This window comes from Otolemur garnettii, unplaced genomic scaffold (genome assembly GCF_000181295.1).
Source record: "Otolemur garnettii isolate 467f Iridium unplaced genomic scaffold, OtoGar3 scaffold00025, whole genome shotgun sequence".
NCBI classification, from domain to species: domain Eukaryota; kingdom Metazoa; phylum Chordata; class Mammalia; order Primates; family Galagidae; genus Otolemur; species Otolemur garnettii.
The window spans coordinates 14,024,691-14,043,100 of NW_003852420.1; the positions used below are offsets into that span (position 1 = coordinate 14,024,691).

General features: G+C 42.3%; 1 protein-coding gene across 1 annotated transcript in view; it reads left to right on the plus strand.

The window, feature by feature from the left end:
• Positions 1 to 13,878: 13,878 nt before the first annotated feature.
• The window catches only part of TTLL9 (tubulin tyrosine ligase like 9), a 41,204-nt gene continuing 36,672 nt past the window's right edge, over positions 13,879 to 18,410 (plus strand). The window contains exon 1 of the mRNA XM_023512221.1: positions 13,879 to 13,934. Within this exon, the coding sequence (XP_023367989.1) occupies positions 13,879 to 13,934 (56 nt within the window). The remainder of the gene's footprint in view (positions 13,935 to 18,410) is intronic.

Below are 18,410 nucleotides of genomic sequence, written 5' to 3' on the forward strand. Positions count from 1 at the left end.
CTAGATTAGAACCTGCCAGTTCTGGTGTATATGGCCTTACCCACTCGAGCTACAGGTGCCGAGCCTCCATCTGCAACTTTAATTCCCCTTTGCCATGTTATGTAATATATTAACAGGTTCTAGGGATTAGGATGTGGACCTTTGGGGGGATGTCATTATTCTGCCTGTCACAATTTGTTATAATCAGGTAATTAGAAAATGAAATTTAAAAATACTGTTAATATTGACAATAGCATCACAAAATCAAATACCTTATGAATAAATTTAATTAAAAATGTACAGGGCTCCTACACTGTAAACTAGAAAACAATGTAGGAAGAAATTAAAGAAGACTTAAATTAATGGAGAGATAGACTATTTTATTCATGGATTGGAAGGCTTAGTATTTTATGACGTCCCTTCCTCACCAAATGATCTGTGTGAATTCAGTGTGATCCCAATCAAAATCTCCACATATTTTTTTGTAGAAATTGGCAAGCTGACTCTAAAATTTATATTGAAGGGCAAAGAACCATAGTGCAAAGACAATCTTGAAAAAACAACCTTGGAAGACTTATGCTACCTGATTTCAAGATTTCCTAGAAAGCTACAGCAATTAAGACAATGTGATGGCGACATAAGGATAGACAAGTAAACAGAACAAAACAGACTCTAGAGACAGATCCACATACACATGGTCAATTGCATTTTGACAGACGTGCCAATGCAATTCAGTGAGGAAAGGAAACTTTTTTCCAACCAAAGGCTCTGGAGCAACTGGATAAACATATGGAAAATGGAATTGAAAGCATGAAAGAGGATTAAAGATATAATATAGGACAGCTTGACTAGTGCTGGGGGGATTGGATGGACTTGAATGGAAGAACAAAATAAGATTTTGCTGCCTTTCAGGGGAACTTGCTGCTATCAGTTTCGTAAAGCGTTATCCTCCACCCCCCTCCACTGGGTCTTTGAGGAGTAAGATGATGTGGTAAGCAGAAGTCTAAGCCCCAAATTCCCACCCCTTGGCATTCGCACCGTGTATAGTTCCCGCTCCTTGAGTGTGTGTGGAGTCTATGAATTTGGTGGTGTGATTACCACGCTGATTACCTTAGGTTAGGTAAAGCTCCTCCAAGATGACTTGGAGGGAGAGCGCTGGACATCAAAGGGACATGCTTCTGGTGGCCTGGAAGAGAACAAACATCCACATTGTGAACTTGCCTTTAGGGGCCACATTGCAAGGAACTGCAGGTTGTCTGTAGGAACTGAGAGCTTACGGAGTGAGCCAACAGGGACCTCAGTCTTTTTTTTTGACACAGAGTCTCACTATGTCATCCTCAGTAGAGTGCTAGGGTGTCACAACTCACAGCAACCTCAAACTCTTGGGCTTATGCTATACTCTTGCCTCAGCCTCCCAAGTAGCTGGGACTATAGGTGCCTGCCACAGCGCCCGTCTGTTTTTTGTTGTGGTTGTCATTGTTGTTGTTTAGCAGGCCTGGGCCGGATTTGAAAGCGCCAGCCCCAGTGTATGTGGCTGGCGTCCTAACCACTGAGCACAAGCACTAAGCAAGGACCACAGTCTTACAACCCCAACCAACCAATTGTTGAATTCTGCCAACAATCTTGGCAGAGGACCCCAAGCCATTTGAGAACCATAACCCCATCATCTTGGTTGTAACCTTGTGAGACCTGAGCTGAGTCCATGCTCCTGGCCTATAATGCAGGTGGCAGATTTGTTCAAGCTGCAAAAGTCAGCCTGTGCAGGACCAATTTCAATTTCTCTTTTCATCTGTGCCTTAGGGATCAGTCATCTCAGGATGGAAGGGCAAGCCAAGTTTTGAGCATGGTTGGAACAGAATAATACCTCCTACCCATTGAGGATTTGAAAGGTCCATTTTGGGTAAAAGGAATTAGGATGGCTCTGAGTCTTTGACTCAGCCCCTTCCTGGATCCAGGTCTAATTAAGCATTCAAAATTAGAGTAGAAGGTCCAGATCCTTCTCATAGAACATACTGAACTGAGCTGTCAAAACAGGGGTCAAGGTTGACTTTTGGAATATTGAAAACCAGGCATTCACTGTATTTGTCATGCCTGTGGAGTCATGCAGTGGGCTCTTGGATACTCGGGGTTTCATTCTGAGGATAGCAGGTAAATTCTGGACTGATTTGGTGGCATGTGGTGGCCAGTGACCCAGCTGGACCATCATGCTTTAGGACCATGCATTGTGGAGTCTGATGCTTTGAGTATTTTAATATCTATAGTAAGTTGTGCTGGAAAGGCAAAGTGGATATGCAAAACCAGTTACGTAATTTTCTTTTTCTCATTGCAGAATCAAAATTATAAGGGCCATGGATTGTCAAAGGGAAAAGAGCGGTGAGTTTCCCACCCAATCCAATAAACAGAACTGACTGATCTTTCTTCCTTCCTGACTCCCTCTCTCCCTTCTTTACTTCAATAATTATAACGATGATAATAATAGTAGTCATAGTAATAAGCAATTATTGAGCACTGACCACGTGTAGGCCCTGGGCCAGTTGCTTTACCTATTTTAGTTCATTGAATCCTTACCACAACACTTGGAGGCACTATTGTGTCCATTTTACAGATGGAGAAACTAAAGCTCAGGATGCTAAGTAATTTGGTGAAGATCATGTGATAAGTTAGTAGCAGAACTTGTTGGATTCTAGGGCTACTATCTTACTATGCTTTCCCACCTCCTTCAACAACCTTGTGACAACTTGATTACTCAGTGTTGACTGAGCCCCGATCCTCTGCTTCACTTTGCAGCCATAACCTGCAGAATGCAGCACCATTTTGGATTCCCTACACAGAACTCACTTGCTCAAAGCAGGAATGAGCTGTGACATTTTATGGGAGATTTTCACGGGCAGTTAGACGAAGTAGTTTACATTGCCCATACCATAGCAAATATTTTATATATTTCTTTTCTCTGTTTCCTTAGATACTTCTGTTCTCTCTAAGGTCCCTCCTGGCTACACCATCACCGAGGAGAGCATATGTGGTCCAGGACCCTTCTCTCCTGCAACACCCATCTTCTTTGCCTTCTTTCTCTTTGAGCTGACGCCATCCCACCAGTTTCAAATCTCTCACTCTCCTATGCAAAGCATCTCAGTCCTGTTCCAGTTCCTGGCCCTAAATTTGCATTCTCGTCCTAATCCCCATCTCAACAAAAGAATGAGCACTTTGGTTAACTGGACCCATCCATCTATTTTATGAAGGCACATATAAATTAGATATGTATTCTGCTATGAGTAAGAGAAAACCCAACTAATAGTAGCTTAAACAAATTTTATTTATTTTCCTCACACAACAAAGAGTCTCAAGTGCTGATGCAGTGGCTCAATAATGTCAGCGCCAGTGTCTCTGTGATCGTCTTGACCTTTTCCTCATAAACACCAAGTGGCTGCAGCAGCTCCAGCCTTCATGTTATGATCAAGACTGGGAGACGGGGAGGGAGGACTCAAGCCATATCTCTTTTTTTCTTTTTTCTTTGTCTTTTTTTAAATCAGAAGAATAAAACATTCCCAGGAGCCCACCCTTCCTAACAGTCTTATGTTTTTATCTTACCGACTAGAATTATGTCACACGGCCACCTCTGACTTCCTGAGTGGCTAGAAACACAAGTTACATAAGTGACGTTAAACTACTATTACTATTCTGCACCCTGCTTTTGTCACACAAAATTATATTTTCAGTATTTATCCATTTTGGCACATGTATTCTGGATGCATTGTAACTGCTATATCTGTTCCACTATACATCACAAGTTATTTATCCATCTCCCTGTTGGAAGGCAATCGTGTTGTATCCTAGTATTAGTCTCCCTAGAAGCAGACCCTGAGACAAGGATACGAGGGCAAGTGGTTTATTTGGAAGGTGATTCCAGTAAGCACTGGCAGGGAAGTGGGGAGGTAAGTCAGTTAAGGGAAGGAACCCAGTACAAGTGCACATCTGACGGGTTATTGCTGTGTGCATGTGGGGTTCAACCCCATGGGGGACTCCTGGGAGACAGTATAGAACGCACTGCAGTCTTATTCCAAAGAGGAAGGAGACTGTTAGAGCATCTATCCATCAACTCCAGTTGTCATTGGCTGTCGTTGGCTGTATGCTATTGAGGGAGAGGCAGTTCCCTCTGGTCCTGCGGATCTGCTCCACACACTGGCTGAGCACACTGGAGGCCAGAGAAAGCCCCCAGGCAGAGTTGCAGGTGCCAGCAGTGAGTGCCCTAGGACTATGGGCAGACCACCAACAGTGTGTGCTAAAGGTTATTTCCATAAAAATATTAACAGTTACAGATAAACATCCTTGCACATCTGTTTCCTAGTGCAAGTGTATACCTAGGGTATAGAACTAGGCTGGAATTGCAGGGTTAGGGATCTGCCTATTCAACTTTACTAAAAATTGCCATGTGGCTCTCCAAAGTGCATTCGACCCACAGAAGAGGAGTTTCCGCTTTATCCCACTGTTGCCTAAATGTGAACTTTTAGATCTTTGCCGGTCTAATGTGTGTGACATAGTACTTGATGATTTTAACATGCCAATATGCCAGTAGGCTCTCTGAAAGTTGGTCCAGTTTAGCCCCAGCACCATTGTAGGATAATCATTGTCTCTCCACATTCTGTGAGCACTTGGTGCTTGTGTGATCTTTGACATTTTCTCCAATTTGATGGATTTTGAAATCTCTTTGCTGTTTTGGATTATTTTGTTTGTATTCCATGCTTTCTCCTCTATTGGCTTCTTTTTTTTTTTTCAGACAGAGTCTCACTCTGCTGCCCTGGGCAGAATGCTGTGATATCATAGCTCACAGCAACCTCAAACTCTTTGGCTCAAGTGATCCTCTTGCCTCAATCTCCCAAGCAGCTCTGACTACAGGCACCCACCACAGTCATCCAGCTAGTTTTTCTAGTTTTAGTAGAGACTGGGTCTTGCTCTTGGCTCAGGCTGGTCTCCAACTCCTGAGCTCAAGCCATCCTCCTGATTTGGTCTCTCAGATGCTCGGATTACAGGCGTGAGCCACCGAGCTTGGCCTCTTTATTGACGTTTAGCTAAATAAACCTCTGATGTTATCTTTTAAATGGTTGCTTTAGAGTAGTGGTTCTCAAAATACAAGCTCAAGATGTCTTTACAACTTAAAAGTTATTGAGGACTCCAATTAACTTTTGTTTCCATAGCTTATATCTAACAATATCTACCACATTGGAAATTTAAACTGATATATTTTTAAATATCTATTAATTCACCTAAAAAGCAATAATATATTCATTACATGTTACCATTAATAAAATGTTTTTATGAATTATAGTTATAGTCCCCCTGCAATGCACTGAGATGAGTAATAATTATTTTACATTTTTGTGAATCTCTTAGATGTCTGGCTTAATAGAAAACATTTGGATTTCCACATCTTCTGTATTAGGTCTGTTGTGATATGAAGTTTGGTTGAAGGATAGGAAAAGAATCCAGCCTCATCAACAGAGATGTATAGTCGGAATAAGGAAGACTTTGTATACCCTTGAGTTGAGGACTTCGAGGAATACTTGGACTGTACTTCACGACCCCTGGCTCTGGGGGATTACAATCTGTGTCCTTACCTTATAGAAGTCTACTTCAAATCAATATTACACCACGTCATATTCATAATAGAACCCTATAACAACATGCTTCTGGGTATTCCCCTCTGGTCCTTTATGCTACTATTTTTTTTTTTTTTTTTTTTGAGACAGAGTCTCACTATGTTGCCTTCAGTAGTGCTGTGGCATCACACCTCACAGCAACTTCAGACTCTTGGGATTAAGCAATTCTCTTGCTTCAGCCTCCCAAGTAGCTGGGACTATAGGTGCCCACCACAACACCTGGCTATTTTTTGGTTGTAGTTTTCATTGTTGTTTACAGGCCCAGGCTGGGTTGGAACCCATCAGCTCCAGTATATGTGGCTGTCACCCTAGTGGCTGAGCTACAGGGGCTGAGCCATACTATTTTTGTTATATATTTACTTGAAAATATATTATAAACCCCACGTTACACTCTTATATTTGCTTTAAATATTTAATTGTACATTTAAAAGAAATTAAGGGTCTGGGCAAGGTGGCTCATGCCTGTAATCCTAGCACTCTGGGAGGCTGAGGTAAGTGGATTGCTCAGGCGGTTGAGACCAGCCTGAGCAAGAGACAGACCCCACCTCTACTAAAAATAGAAAAATTAGCTGGGGGTCATTGTGGGTGCCTGTAGTCTCAGCTACTCCAGAGCCTGAGGCAGGAGGATTGCTGGAGCCCAAGAGTTTGAGGCTGCTATAAGTTATGCTGATGCCATGGCACTCTACTCAGGAGGACAGAGTGAGAATCTATCTCAAAAAGAAATAAAAAATATAAATAAAACATTAACACATCGAAGAAAGTATTTCATATTTATCCTACTCTTTTTTTGTTGTTGTTTTTGTTTTTTATTTTTAAAGGCAAGAGTATCACTCTGTTGCCCTGGGTAGAGTGCATGGCATCATAGCTCACAGCAACCTCAAACTCTTGGGCTCAAACAATCCTCTTGCCTCAGCCTCCCAAGCAGCTGGGACTACAGTTACCTGAAATAATGCTCAGCTAGTTTTTCTATTTTTAGTAGAGCCAGAGTCTCATTCCTACTCAGGCTGGTCAAGCCCCTAAGCTCAAGAAAACCACCCACCTCAGCGTCCCAAAATGCCAGGCATGAGCCACCACGCCCGGCTTACCCTACTCTTCATTCCCTCTGAATTAACTTTTGATATTTTCTTTTTTAGAAGCAAGGTCTCACTCCGTCACCCAAGCTGAAGTGCAATGGCCCAATCATAGCTCACTGCAGCCTCGAACTCCTGGGTGCAAACAATCCTCCTGCCTCAGCTTCCTGAGTAGCTGAGACTACAGATATGTGCCACGACACCCAGCTAATTTTTCTGTTTTTCATAGAGGTAGTGTCTCACTATGTTGCTTAGGCTAGTCTTGAACTACTGGCATTGAACAATCTTCCCATCTCAGCCTCCCAAAGTGCTGGGATTACTGGTGTGAGCCACTATGCCTGGCTGGTGTTTCTTTATAGTGTGGCAGTAAAGTTTCTCAGCTTTTTTTTATTTGAACATGTCTTTCATTTTCACTTTTTAAATGAAATTTTACAGAATATAGAATTCTAGGTTGTATATATATATATATACATATATATTTTTTATTATTTTTATTTTTTTGTAGAGATAGAGTCTCACTTTATCGACCTCAGTAGAGTGCTATGGCATCACAGCTTACAGCAACCTCCAACTCCTGGGTTTAGATGATTCTCTTGCCTCAGCCTCCTGAGTAGCTAGGACTATAGGTGCCTGCCATAACGCTCAGCCATTTTTGTTGCAGTTTGGCCAGGGCTGGGCTTGAACCTGCCACCCTCGGTATATGGGGCTGGCACCCTACTCACTGAGCCACAGGCACCACCCAGGTTGAATTTTTTTTTAAGCATTTGAAAGGTGATATTCCTTTGTCTTCAAGTTCATACTGTTTCTGATGTAAAGTCAGCTGTTCTTATTGTCTTCCCCCTCTTACTTCTTGCTGTATGTCCTCCCCACCACCCCCTCTGGTATGTAATGTGTCTTTTATCTCTGGCTGTTTTTAAAATTTTTCTGTTTTTCAACAATTTGACTATGGTTTACCTTGGTGTGTTTTGTGTTGTGATTATCTTTCTTGGGGTTAATTGAGCTTCTTGGACCTGGGGACTGATAATTTAACCAAATCTGGAAAAGACATATTTCATTCCTTTTTATGGCTGAGTAGTACTCCACGGTGTGCATGCGTGTGTGTGTGTGTGTGTGTGTGTATGTGTGTATGTGTATATCTACATTTTCTTTATCTACTCATCAGTTGATGGGCACTTAGGTTGATCTCACATCTTTGCTGTTGTGAATTGTGCTGTGATAGACAGTTAGTTTATCATTCAAATACAGATGTATTTTTGATAAAAATGACTTCTTTTCCTTTGAGTAGACACCCAGCAGTAGGATTACTGGCTTGAATGATCAGGCTACGTTTATTTCTTTAAAGAATCTCCATGGTATTTTCCAGAGAGGCTGCACTAACCTGAAATCCCACCAACAGTTTATAAGCCTTCCTATCTCTCTGCATGTATGCTAGCATCTATTGTTTTTTTACTTTTTTTTTTTTTTTGGCCGGGGCTGGGTTTGAACCTGCCACCTCTGGCATATGGGGCCAGTGCTCTACTTCTCTGAGCCACAGGTACCGCTCTGTTTTTTTACTTTTTAATAATGGCCATCTTGATAGGGATAAGGTGGTATCTCACTGTGGTTTTAATTTGTATTTCCCTGATGAATAGTGATGTTGAGCATTTTTGGGGTATTGTTTTCTGAGTCCCAACAATCTCATGTGCTCTTTACCCAGTATCCTCAAACGGTAAACTCTAGCAAAACAATAGGACAAGATCCAAGGAGATACTGGCGTTGATACAGTCAAGATACAGAACATGCCACCTCCACAAGCATTGCTGGTGCTGCCCTTTTATAGCTGCACTCACTTCCCCTGCTTCCTGCCCTGCCCCCACAACCCTGCCCCCACCCCATCCTAACCCTTGGCAGCTGCTATTCTGTTCTCCATTTCAACAATTTTATTCTTTCAAAAAGTTAGAGGAATGGAATCATACAAGGTACAACTTTTGGGGATTGGCCTTTTTTTCACTCAGCAAAATTTCTTAGAGATTCATCCAGGTTCTTGAGTGTGTAAATAGTCTGTTCCTTTTTATTGCTGACTAGTACTGCCATGGTGTGTATGTGCTACAGTCTGTCTAACCCTTCACCTTTTGAAGGATATTTTTGTTGTTACCAGGTTTGGGGCTATTATGAATAAAGCTGCTATGAACCCTCATGTACAGGTTTTTATGGGAGTGTCAGTTTTCATTTCACTGGAATAAATGCCCAGGAGTACAATTGCTGGGTTGTATGGTAGCTGCATACTTGATTTTTAAAGAAACTGCCGAGTTATTGTCCAAACTGGCTGTATTATCTTAAATTCCCACCAACAATGTATGAGTGCTTCAATTTCTCTGCCTCCTTGCCCGTACTTGGGATTGTCATAATTTTTTATTTCCGCCTTTCTAACGATTGTGTAGTAATATATCATGGTGGGTTTGATTTGTATTTCCTTAATGACCAATGACGTTGAACCTCTTTCTGTAGACTCATTAGTCACCACCTACGTATCCTCTTTGGTTCGTGAAATATCTGTTTACGTCTTTTGCCCATTTTCCAGTTGGATTTTTCAAATGTAATGTTTTAAGAGTTCTTTCTATATTTTAGATAGTAGTCCTTTGTCAAATATGTGGTTTGCAAATATTTTCTCCCAGTCTATAGGGTTGTCTTTTCATTGGCTTAATAGGGTCTTTCACAGAGAATAAGTTTTTAACTTTGAAGAAGTCAAATTTATCAAGTTTTTCTTTTATGCTTGTGGTGTCCAATCTAAAATCTCTTTGTCTAGCCCTAGATCCTAAAGGTTTTCTTCTATGCTTTTCCCTAATAGTTTTACATCTTACATTTAAGTTTGTTGTTTGTTTTGAGTTAATTTTAGTGTACGGTTTAGGCCTAAGCTCATTATTTTGCCTGTGCTTATCCAGTTGTTCCAGCACCATTTATTGAAAAGGTGATAAATACTTCCTTCACTGAATTGATTTTGTTCTTTTGTCAAAATCCAGTTGGGCATATTTATGTGGGACTATTTCTTGGTTCTTTATTCTGTTCCATTGATGAACAAAATCTATCTATCTATCCCATGGCCAAGACCAAATAGCTTAGTAGCTGCATAATGTATTTAGAAATTGGCTAGACTGGTTTATTCTTCTTTTTCAAAATTATTTTACATATTCCAGTTCCTTTGCCTTTCCATATACATTTTAGGCTGATCTGTATCTATAAAATAATCTTGCTGAGATTTTGGTAGGAACTGGATTACATCTGCGTATCAATTTGAAGAGAGTTGACATCTCTACTCGGTTGAGTCTTCCAATCCATTTTTTAACATGGTAGACTTCTCAGTTTACTTAGATCTTCTCTGACTTCTCTCATCATCAGCATTTTTGTAGTGTTCAGCATGCAAGTTCTGTACGTGTTTTATTTGATTTATACCTAAGAATTTCTCTTTGTGAATGATTATAAATCGCACTGTATTTTTAGTTTAAGCGTTCATTGATTGTATACAGAAATACAATCGATTTTTGTCTCTTTGTCTCGTATCCTGTGGTTGTACTCAAATCATCTGTTAGTTCAGTAGTTGCTTAGATTCTCGGGATCTTTTACACAGTCATCTACAAAAATGGACAGTGTTCTTTCTCCCTTTCCGATTTGAATCCCTTTTTAATTCCTTTCCTTGTACTGGTTGAAACTTCAAGTATTAGATTGAGTGAGAGGGTAAGTGGAAACCCTTGCTTTCTTTTTGATGTTAAGGGGAAAGCATTCAGTCTTTTACCTGTCAACACAAAAAATACAGAGAGACAAATCTCTATGGAAAAAGGTTTTATTTGGGAGTGACATACAAAAAGTAAGACTGCAATCTAGGATGTACAGACAGACCCGGGTGGCCTGGTATGTCGGAGAACAAAGGAAAACGTTAGGGTTTCATTGAGGAAAGGAGGTTTCATTGAGGAGGTTTACCAAATTTCATTGACACTGGCAGTTTTGATTGGTGAGTGTGGACTTGTGATTACAGTTAGTCCCTTATGGTTTGGGATTAGATCTATGAGAACAGTGAGTCAGGCAGGGGTTCTTGCATAAGCAGCTAGCTGTCCTTGTGCTGCTTATGCTGCAGTCCTTGTGTGACTCACGTAGTAAGCTACAGCTGGGAAGACTTTTTGTGATCCTTCCTGTTATCAGGCAAATCGTGTGTGAGAGGCCTCCCTTCATGGCCTTCTCCAGCTCTCTATTTTGCCACAAGTGACACCATTCCGAATCTGACAACTTTCACACACCATTAATTATAATGGGAGAGTTGTTTTAGATGCTTCTGTCAAGTTGAGGAAATTTCTGAGAGTTTTTGCTTTCTATCATGACTGAGTGTTAAATTTTGTCAGATGCTTTTCTGTACCAGTTGATTGTGATCATGTGATTTTTATTTCTCAGTTTGTTAATGAGTTGGATTACATTGATCGGTTTTCTAACAGCGAACCAGCCTTGCCTACTGGAATAAATTCTACTTGGTTATGGTGTGTAATTCCTTTTATATATCGCAGAATTCTATTTGCTAATATTTTGTGAAGGATTTTTGCATCTATCTTCATTAGAGATAATTGACCTATACTTTTTTGGCATTTACTGTTTTTGTCTCGTTTTGATATCAGGTTAGTAGTAGATTCACAAAATGAATTTAGAAGTTCTCCCTCCTATTTTCTGGAAGAGATTGCACAGAATTCATGTTAATTCTTCTTTAAACATTTGGGAGGCTGGGCGCAAGGTGGCTCACCCTGTAATCCTAGCACTCTGGGAGTCCAAGGTGGGTGGATTTTCCTGAGCTCATGAGTTCAAGACCAGCCTGAACCAGAGGGAGATCCACATCTCTAGAAATGGATGAGTGTTGTGGCAGGTGCCTGTATTCCAGCTACTCCAGAGGCTGAGGCAAGAGGATCATTTGAGCCCAAGAGATTGTGAGTTATGACACCATAGCACTCTATCCAAGGTGACAAAGTGAGGCTATGTCCCCCCCTCCCAATTTTTTTTTAGTGGGGAGAATTCTGTGAAACTCTCTGGGTGGAGACCTCTTTCTTGAGAGTTTCTGAACTATGAGTTCAATTTCCTTAATAGTTACAGAGCTAGGAAGGCTTCTGCGGCTCAAGGTGCCGACCCCACATACTGGACGTGGTGGGTTCAAACCTGGGCCCGGCTAAAAACTGCTAAAAAAAAAAAAAAAAAAGGTTACAGAGCTATTGAAATTGTTATGTTGGGTGAGTTATGGTAATTGTGCTTTTCTAAGCTGTCCAATCAGATGTGTAGAGTTGTTCATAGTTTCCCTTCTTATTGTTTTGACATCTGCGGGGCTTCTATTTATTTATTTATTTTTGTCCAGAAAAATTTAACAGGTTTATTTATAATTGTTAGAATGTTGAACTGCTGTAACTTGTTAACTGTAACATTTTGACTCGCATTAAGGCTGCATGTCGCACATTTCTGTTAAAAATTCACACACACAAATGAAAATGGAAAAGCTGCCAACACCTGATTTCTGGCCTCTGATTTTCCAATTGCAATCATGTACTTAAGTATCTTTTTACCCCATGGGGGGGAAAAAAATCTAACATTCAGAACTACCAATAACAAGAAGAAGAGAATTCTTTTTTTTTTGATAATGAAATGTTTCCCATCATAGCAGACTCCTAAGCACGTTCTCCACATATGTGGCATGCTAGCTGGATGTCTTTGGGCATAATGTTACACGTTTGGCAAGGATAGCACACAGGTTGGTGTCTTCAAAAAGGCCAACCAGATAGGCCTCAATTGCCTTCTGCAAGCACCCTAAGCTGTGTTCTGTTTTTTAATGTCTAGAAGTATAGATACCAAAACAATCTGGAAATTCCAACAGCAAAATTTATCAACAACAATTCTCTCTTAAATGGTGAAATTACAGACAATTATTTTTGTTTCACTTTGCACTTCTTCAAAGTACATTAATTTTTAACTATTCTTCATTATTTAAAGTTTTTTTTTTTTTTTTTTTTTTTTTTTATGCAGGGCTTTTAGTAGTGTCCCCTGTTTCATTCTTCGTATTGGTAATTGTGTCTTCTCTCTTCTTTGTCAGTCTCGCTGACAAATAAGTTTGTCAATTTTATCGATCCTTCCAGAAACTAGCCTGATTTTCTGTCTTGCTTTTCTGATTTTGATTTTATTGATTTCCACCTTTCTGCTAGGCCTTCTTTGACCTCACCCCAGAGTGAGAGGGAGACCTCCTTCCTGGCAGTAGGGGAGGCAGGCCAGGCTCCACCTGTGGCCTCCACACACCCAGCAGGGGTGGAGCCTCATTACCGCCTGGCGGGAGGGATGCAAGCCAAGGCTCTCTCTGTCTTTGGTTTTCCCTAACACCACACCAGTGACATCACATTGCCAGATTTGGGGGTGCCTTGTTAATGACCTCAGTGGAAGTCTAGACCACCACCCCTACTCAGCCTGTGGTGGCATAAATAGAAGCGGGCCACAGATGTTTTCTGTGGGATTTGGCTGGAGTAGAGCAGATTGTCTTAAGTCTTCTGTCTTGCCAGGTTGCTCCTTTCTGGTTCCTTTGGTTGGAGAAAGCAGGGTTTTGTTGGAGCTTTTCTTGTCTGAGCCCAAGGGCATTTCTGGGTTAGTGACATTTTCTTTTCCTATCTTGGCAGGAAAGAAAACCCAGGGAATTCACCACCATGTCCTCCGCTCCTGAGGTCCCTGTCCACCTTCTTCCTTCCCTTTTCAGTCTTTTTATATTTGTTTATATATAATGTCTTGGGTTTTTAGTTGTATTAGTAGGAGGCATAGGAAAAAGCACATCTGCTCCTTCTTCCCAGATGAATGCCAAGAAAAGGGATTTGCAAATACTTACCATTTCATATAAGGATTAGTCACAGCCCATGCAAAGCAACCAGATCATGCTCGGCATATCATAGCGCTGGGAGATTGCTATTCACTGATACGGATTCAAAATTCTGTATTTGATTATTTTAAATGCTATCATGCTATAGTGCTGAATTTTGAGATTCAGTAATTCTGCTTTTGACATTTCTAGGTATGGAACTTGACTTTTCTTCTGCCCCTTGTTTTTTAATCCCTGGAGGAAATCATTGATCCTGAGCAAGTGTTCTGTTGGCTTATCTTGCAGAGAGCAGAGAGCGTCAATCCGGTTCAAGACCACCCTTATGAACACTCTCATGGACGTCCTTCGCCACAGGCCAGGATGGGTGGAAGTGAAGGAGTAAGATGCCCCCAGGCCCCAACCTCCCTCCTTCCTGGTGTCTTACAGGTCCTTGTCTCCCTTCATTTTTTATTCAGGTCCCCTAGGAGGCCAGTGGGACTTGTCCCAAAGTGACTGTGACGTTTATTAATACCCACAATGTATCAGGTGCATTACTGATGCCATCTCTGTGTTATTTAAGCTTTACTACCAACCGCTAGGATATCACTGTGCTGAGTTAGAAAGCCAGTTGCTTAAGGTCATACAATGCATAAATGCAGAGATTCAAACCCAGTTCATTTTGTGCCCGGTGGTTTTCAGTAGGAATGAGGAATGCAACCACACAGACCTGCTGGCTTGAATCCACTTGCTTACTAGTTCTATGACCTAGTATAAGTTGCTTGACCTGATGGCCTACATTTCTTCTTTTATGCTGGGCTCTGGCCATGCTGATTGAGACAAACCAGCATACAACACCAATACCTGGCACACAGTAGGTGCTAATATGAGTTAGGGCTAAGGTTTGCATGCATGCAACAAAGACCCAAAATAAGAGCGGTTTCAATAGGCTAAGAGTTAGTTTGTATCTGTCCCACTGAAGCCCATATGTAGGAAGTTCAGAGGTGGTCAGAGGGCTCCACAGAAATGTGGGACCCATCTGCTTCCATCTTTCCCCTCCGTTGTCCCTTGGGCAAGGCCCTCATTTTCATGGTCCAAGGTAGAGCGCCAGCCGTACCTTTGCATTCCAAGCAGCAGGAGGTACGAAGGAGGCGAGAAAAGGCCTGCTCTTCCCCTGAAGGACACAGCCTGGAAGTGACCTCACATCTCACATGGCCATGCCAGGCTACAAAGGAATCTGGAGATGTAGTTTATTATGGAAAATGTAAGCTATCTTTTCCCAGGCAGATGTTGGGAACTCTCTTACTGTAGGAGAAGGGGAGAGTGGATAGGAGGGTTAAGGGACAACCAGCTGACTTGCCTCCTGCTCAGTAAATGTTTACTCATAACAACTGCTGAGCCTCCTGGACACCCTGTAGCACTTCACATGCACAATCTCTTTGAATCATGCTACCAAATCTTCCAGGTAGGTGCTGTTACCATCCCCATTTCACTGATGAGAAAACTGAGCGCAAAGTAGCGGCAAATGCCAATTTGATGTCACTCAGCTTGTAAGAGCTTGGGCTGGGATTTGAACCTAGTCTGTCTGTTGTGGAGTCCCAGGCTCTTCTCCACCCGGTCCTAGCAGTCTCTCAGGAAGTGGAAGGAACAAACGAGTGAATATTGTTACAGGTCTGAGATTCCAGCTGCTTACTGCAGGGGAGACAGACTTTAACTAAATCATGCCACAGAAAATTAGAAGCTGGCCGTCCACAGCCGGTGTGGCACAGGAAATCCAAGAGAGCAGAGTCCTCTCTTTAGGACTTTGGGGAATATTACGATGATGACAATGATGTTGATGAGGACAACGATGGCAGCTACTGTGGACTTGCCTTCTTGGTTTTCTCAGGAACATGCTAAATCAGAATGGAGTTTCCTTCCCTGGATCCGGAGAACCTGATAAAATGAAAAATGAGTCTGGGAAAATTAGAGGGAAGTGGGGTGACTGGGGGGGATAGTATGTGGGAAAGAGCACTGTCCTCACCTGCTGTGGGACCTCAGGCCACTCCTTGCCCCTCCCGTGGCCTCTGCTCAGTGGTCAGGGGAAGAGTCTGAGGACTTGTCTCGTACTGACAGTGTGGGAGCCCATGAAGCAGGAGGCTCAATGGCTGATCCCAAGTTGCCTCAAGTTCTCCAATTGGGAAAGGTCCAGAGGCCAGGGCCTTTCTGTTCAACATGGCTCTGTGAATGCCTCCTCATCCTTTACAATCTAGCTTGGGGTCTGGTGTTTCCCAAAAGAATCCAGTCTCAGTTCAGACAGTTAGCCTGTTAGATCGGAGTTTAGTACAGATGTGACCAGAGCTGTTCTTTCCCTTGTTTCCAACCAAGAAAGCTGATATGAAGCCTGGAGCCACAGCAACCATCTTGTGGTCCTGAGGTGATGAGCATGAGGGCACGTTCAGGAAGGCAGAATGGGAAGGTAGAAGAGCCCTGGATTCCCCACTGGCCTTGTTAACCAATTTGATATCTTCCTGGGTGACTGAAGAGCAACTTGGCTGTGACAATCACGAAAATGGTGTGCAAATGAATGAACTTCTAATCTCAGAATAGGATCTAAAATCTATACTGTAGTCACAAGGCCACTGGGTTGGGCCCCACCCACCTGTTCAGTATCATCTCGGACTTCTTTCCTTCCACCTGGCTGTTACCTGTCCTTGAACATGCCCTCCCAACCTCGGGGCTAGTCCCTGTTCCTTCGTCTGCTAGACCCCCGCCCCTTGCATGCTCTTCCTCAGCCTCCAGACCTCAGCTAGAAGGTCACTTCTACGGGCTGTCCTCCACCTAACACAGGTCCCTTGCTACCCTGCCTCATGGCTTCTCCTGGATCACTCCATGGTACGTTTCACAGTTCCTCGCTCTGGAGTTGTTTCCTTGATTATTGTTAATCTCCCTTGCAGGACTGTGTGCACCCCCTGGCCGGGTGTTTTGTTTCCTCCTGTATGGTTGGCACCCAGCATTGTCTTGTCTCTGTCACAGAGACACACACATGCTTGATGAGTGGGTGAATGAATGAATGACTAATGCACTTTTTCCTCATTCATCCATTCGATATACAGACCTTCCACTGGGAGCTGGGGGAGAAATACACCTTGGTCATTAGTCTAGTCCATACTCCCATATTGATTAACAGGCACTGCTATTCTCTATTGAAAACAGAGCCTCAGGAAACAACTCATGGATTAACTAACTTCCCTAGTCTCCCTGGTCAGGGAACAGATCCTGGGTAGTGATGGCAGTGAAAATCCACGTTGAAAGATCTAGATAGAGATTACCTTTTGCAACCCCATCCTCTATCCCTTCAAACCTTTTTTATTTTGGCAACATGAGATAGATATTTTGTTACCGTCTTTTTAGACTGGATTATTTTAATAAACTGTATGTCAAGGTAATTATCCTTTTTATTGAGAAATAATTCATATATAAAATTATTTCATATCTTTAGCATATTTGCAAAGTTATTTATTTATTTATTTTGGAGACAGAATCTCACTTTGTCACTCTTGGTAGAGTGCCATGGTGTCATAGCTCACAGCATCCTCAAACTCTTGGGCTCAAGCAATTCTCTTGCCTCAGCCTCCCAAGTACCTGGGACTTATGGGCGCCCACCACATGCCTGGCTATTTTTAGAGATGAGATCTCACTCTGGCTCAGGCTGGTCTAGAACCTGTGAGCTCAGGCAATCCACCTGCCTTGGCCTCCCTGAGTGCTAGGATTAGAGGTGTGAGCTATTGTGCCTGGTTGCAAAGTCATTTTATCCTCACCAAAGTTGTATAATTATCATCATCTAATTCCTGAACATTTTCTTTATCCCAAGAAGAAACCCTGTACCCAGTGGCAGCTGATCCCGTTTCTCCTTCCCTCCAGCCCACATCTGGAGCCTGCCTCGACTTGTCTATTTAGACACAACACAAGTGATATAAAGGGAGTTACGTATCACATGACATCTATCACTTAGCATAATGTTATCAAGGCTCATTCCTGTCACAGCATATATCAGTATTTCATTCCTTTTTATAGCTGAATAATATTCCATTGTATGGGTTATCTGTTTATTAGCTGATGGGCATGTAGGTTATTTCCACTGTTTGGCTGTGATAAATAATGCTGCTGTGAACGTTCGTGTACAAGTTCTGAGTGTACGTGTGTTTTTGCTTCTCTTAGGTATGTACCTAGGAGTGGAATTGCTGGGTCATATGACAACTCCATATTTCACATTTTGAGGAACTACTAGACCGTTTTGCAGAGTGGCTGCGTCATTTTATATTCCCACCAGCAATGCATGAGAGTGCCAGTTTTCCCACATACAACACTCATTATCAGTATTATTATTTGAGACAGAGCCTCTAGCTATAGCCCTGGGTAGTGTGCTGTGGCATCACAGCTCACAGCAACCTCCAACTCCTGGGCTTAAGTGACTCTCTTGCCTCAGCCTCCCAAGTAGATGGGACTACAGGCACCTGCCACAATGCCTGGGTATTTTTTGGTTGTAGTTGTCATTGTTGTTTGGCAGGCCTGGGCTAGATTCGAACCCGCCACCTCTGGTGTATGTGGCTGGCACCTTAGCTGCTTGAGCTACAGGCACTGAACCTATAACACTCATTATTATTTATCTTTCTTATTATAGGCAGCCTAGTGGATGAGAAATGGTATCTCATTGCGGTTTTGATTTGCCTGATGGCAAATGATGTTTAGCAACTTTTTTGTTTTTTTTTTTAGAGACAAAGTCTCATTCCATCACCCTTGGTAGAGTTCTGTAGCATCACAGCTCACAGCAACCTCCAGCTCTTGGGCTTAGGTGATTCTCTTGCCTCAGCCTCCCGAGTAGCTGGGACTACAGGC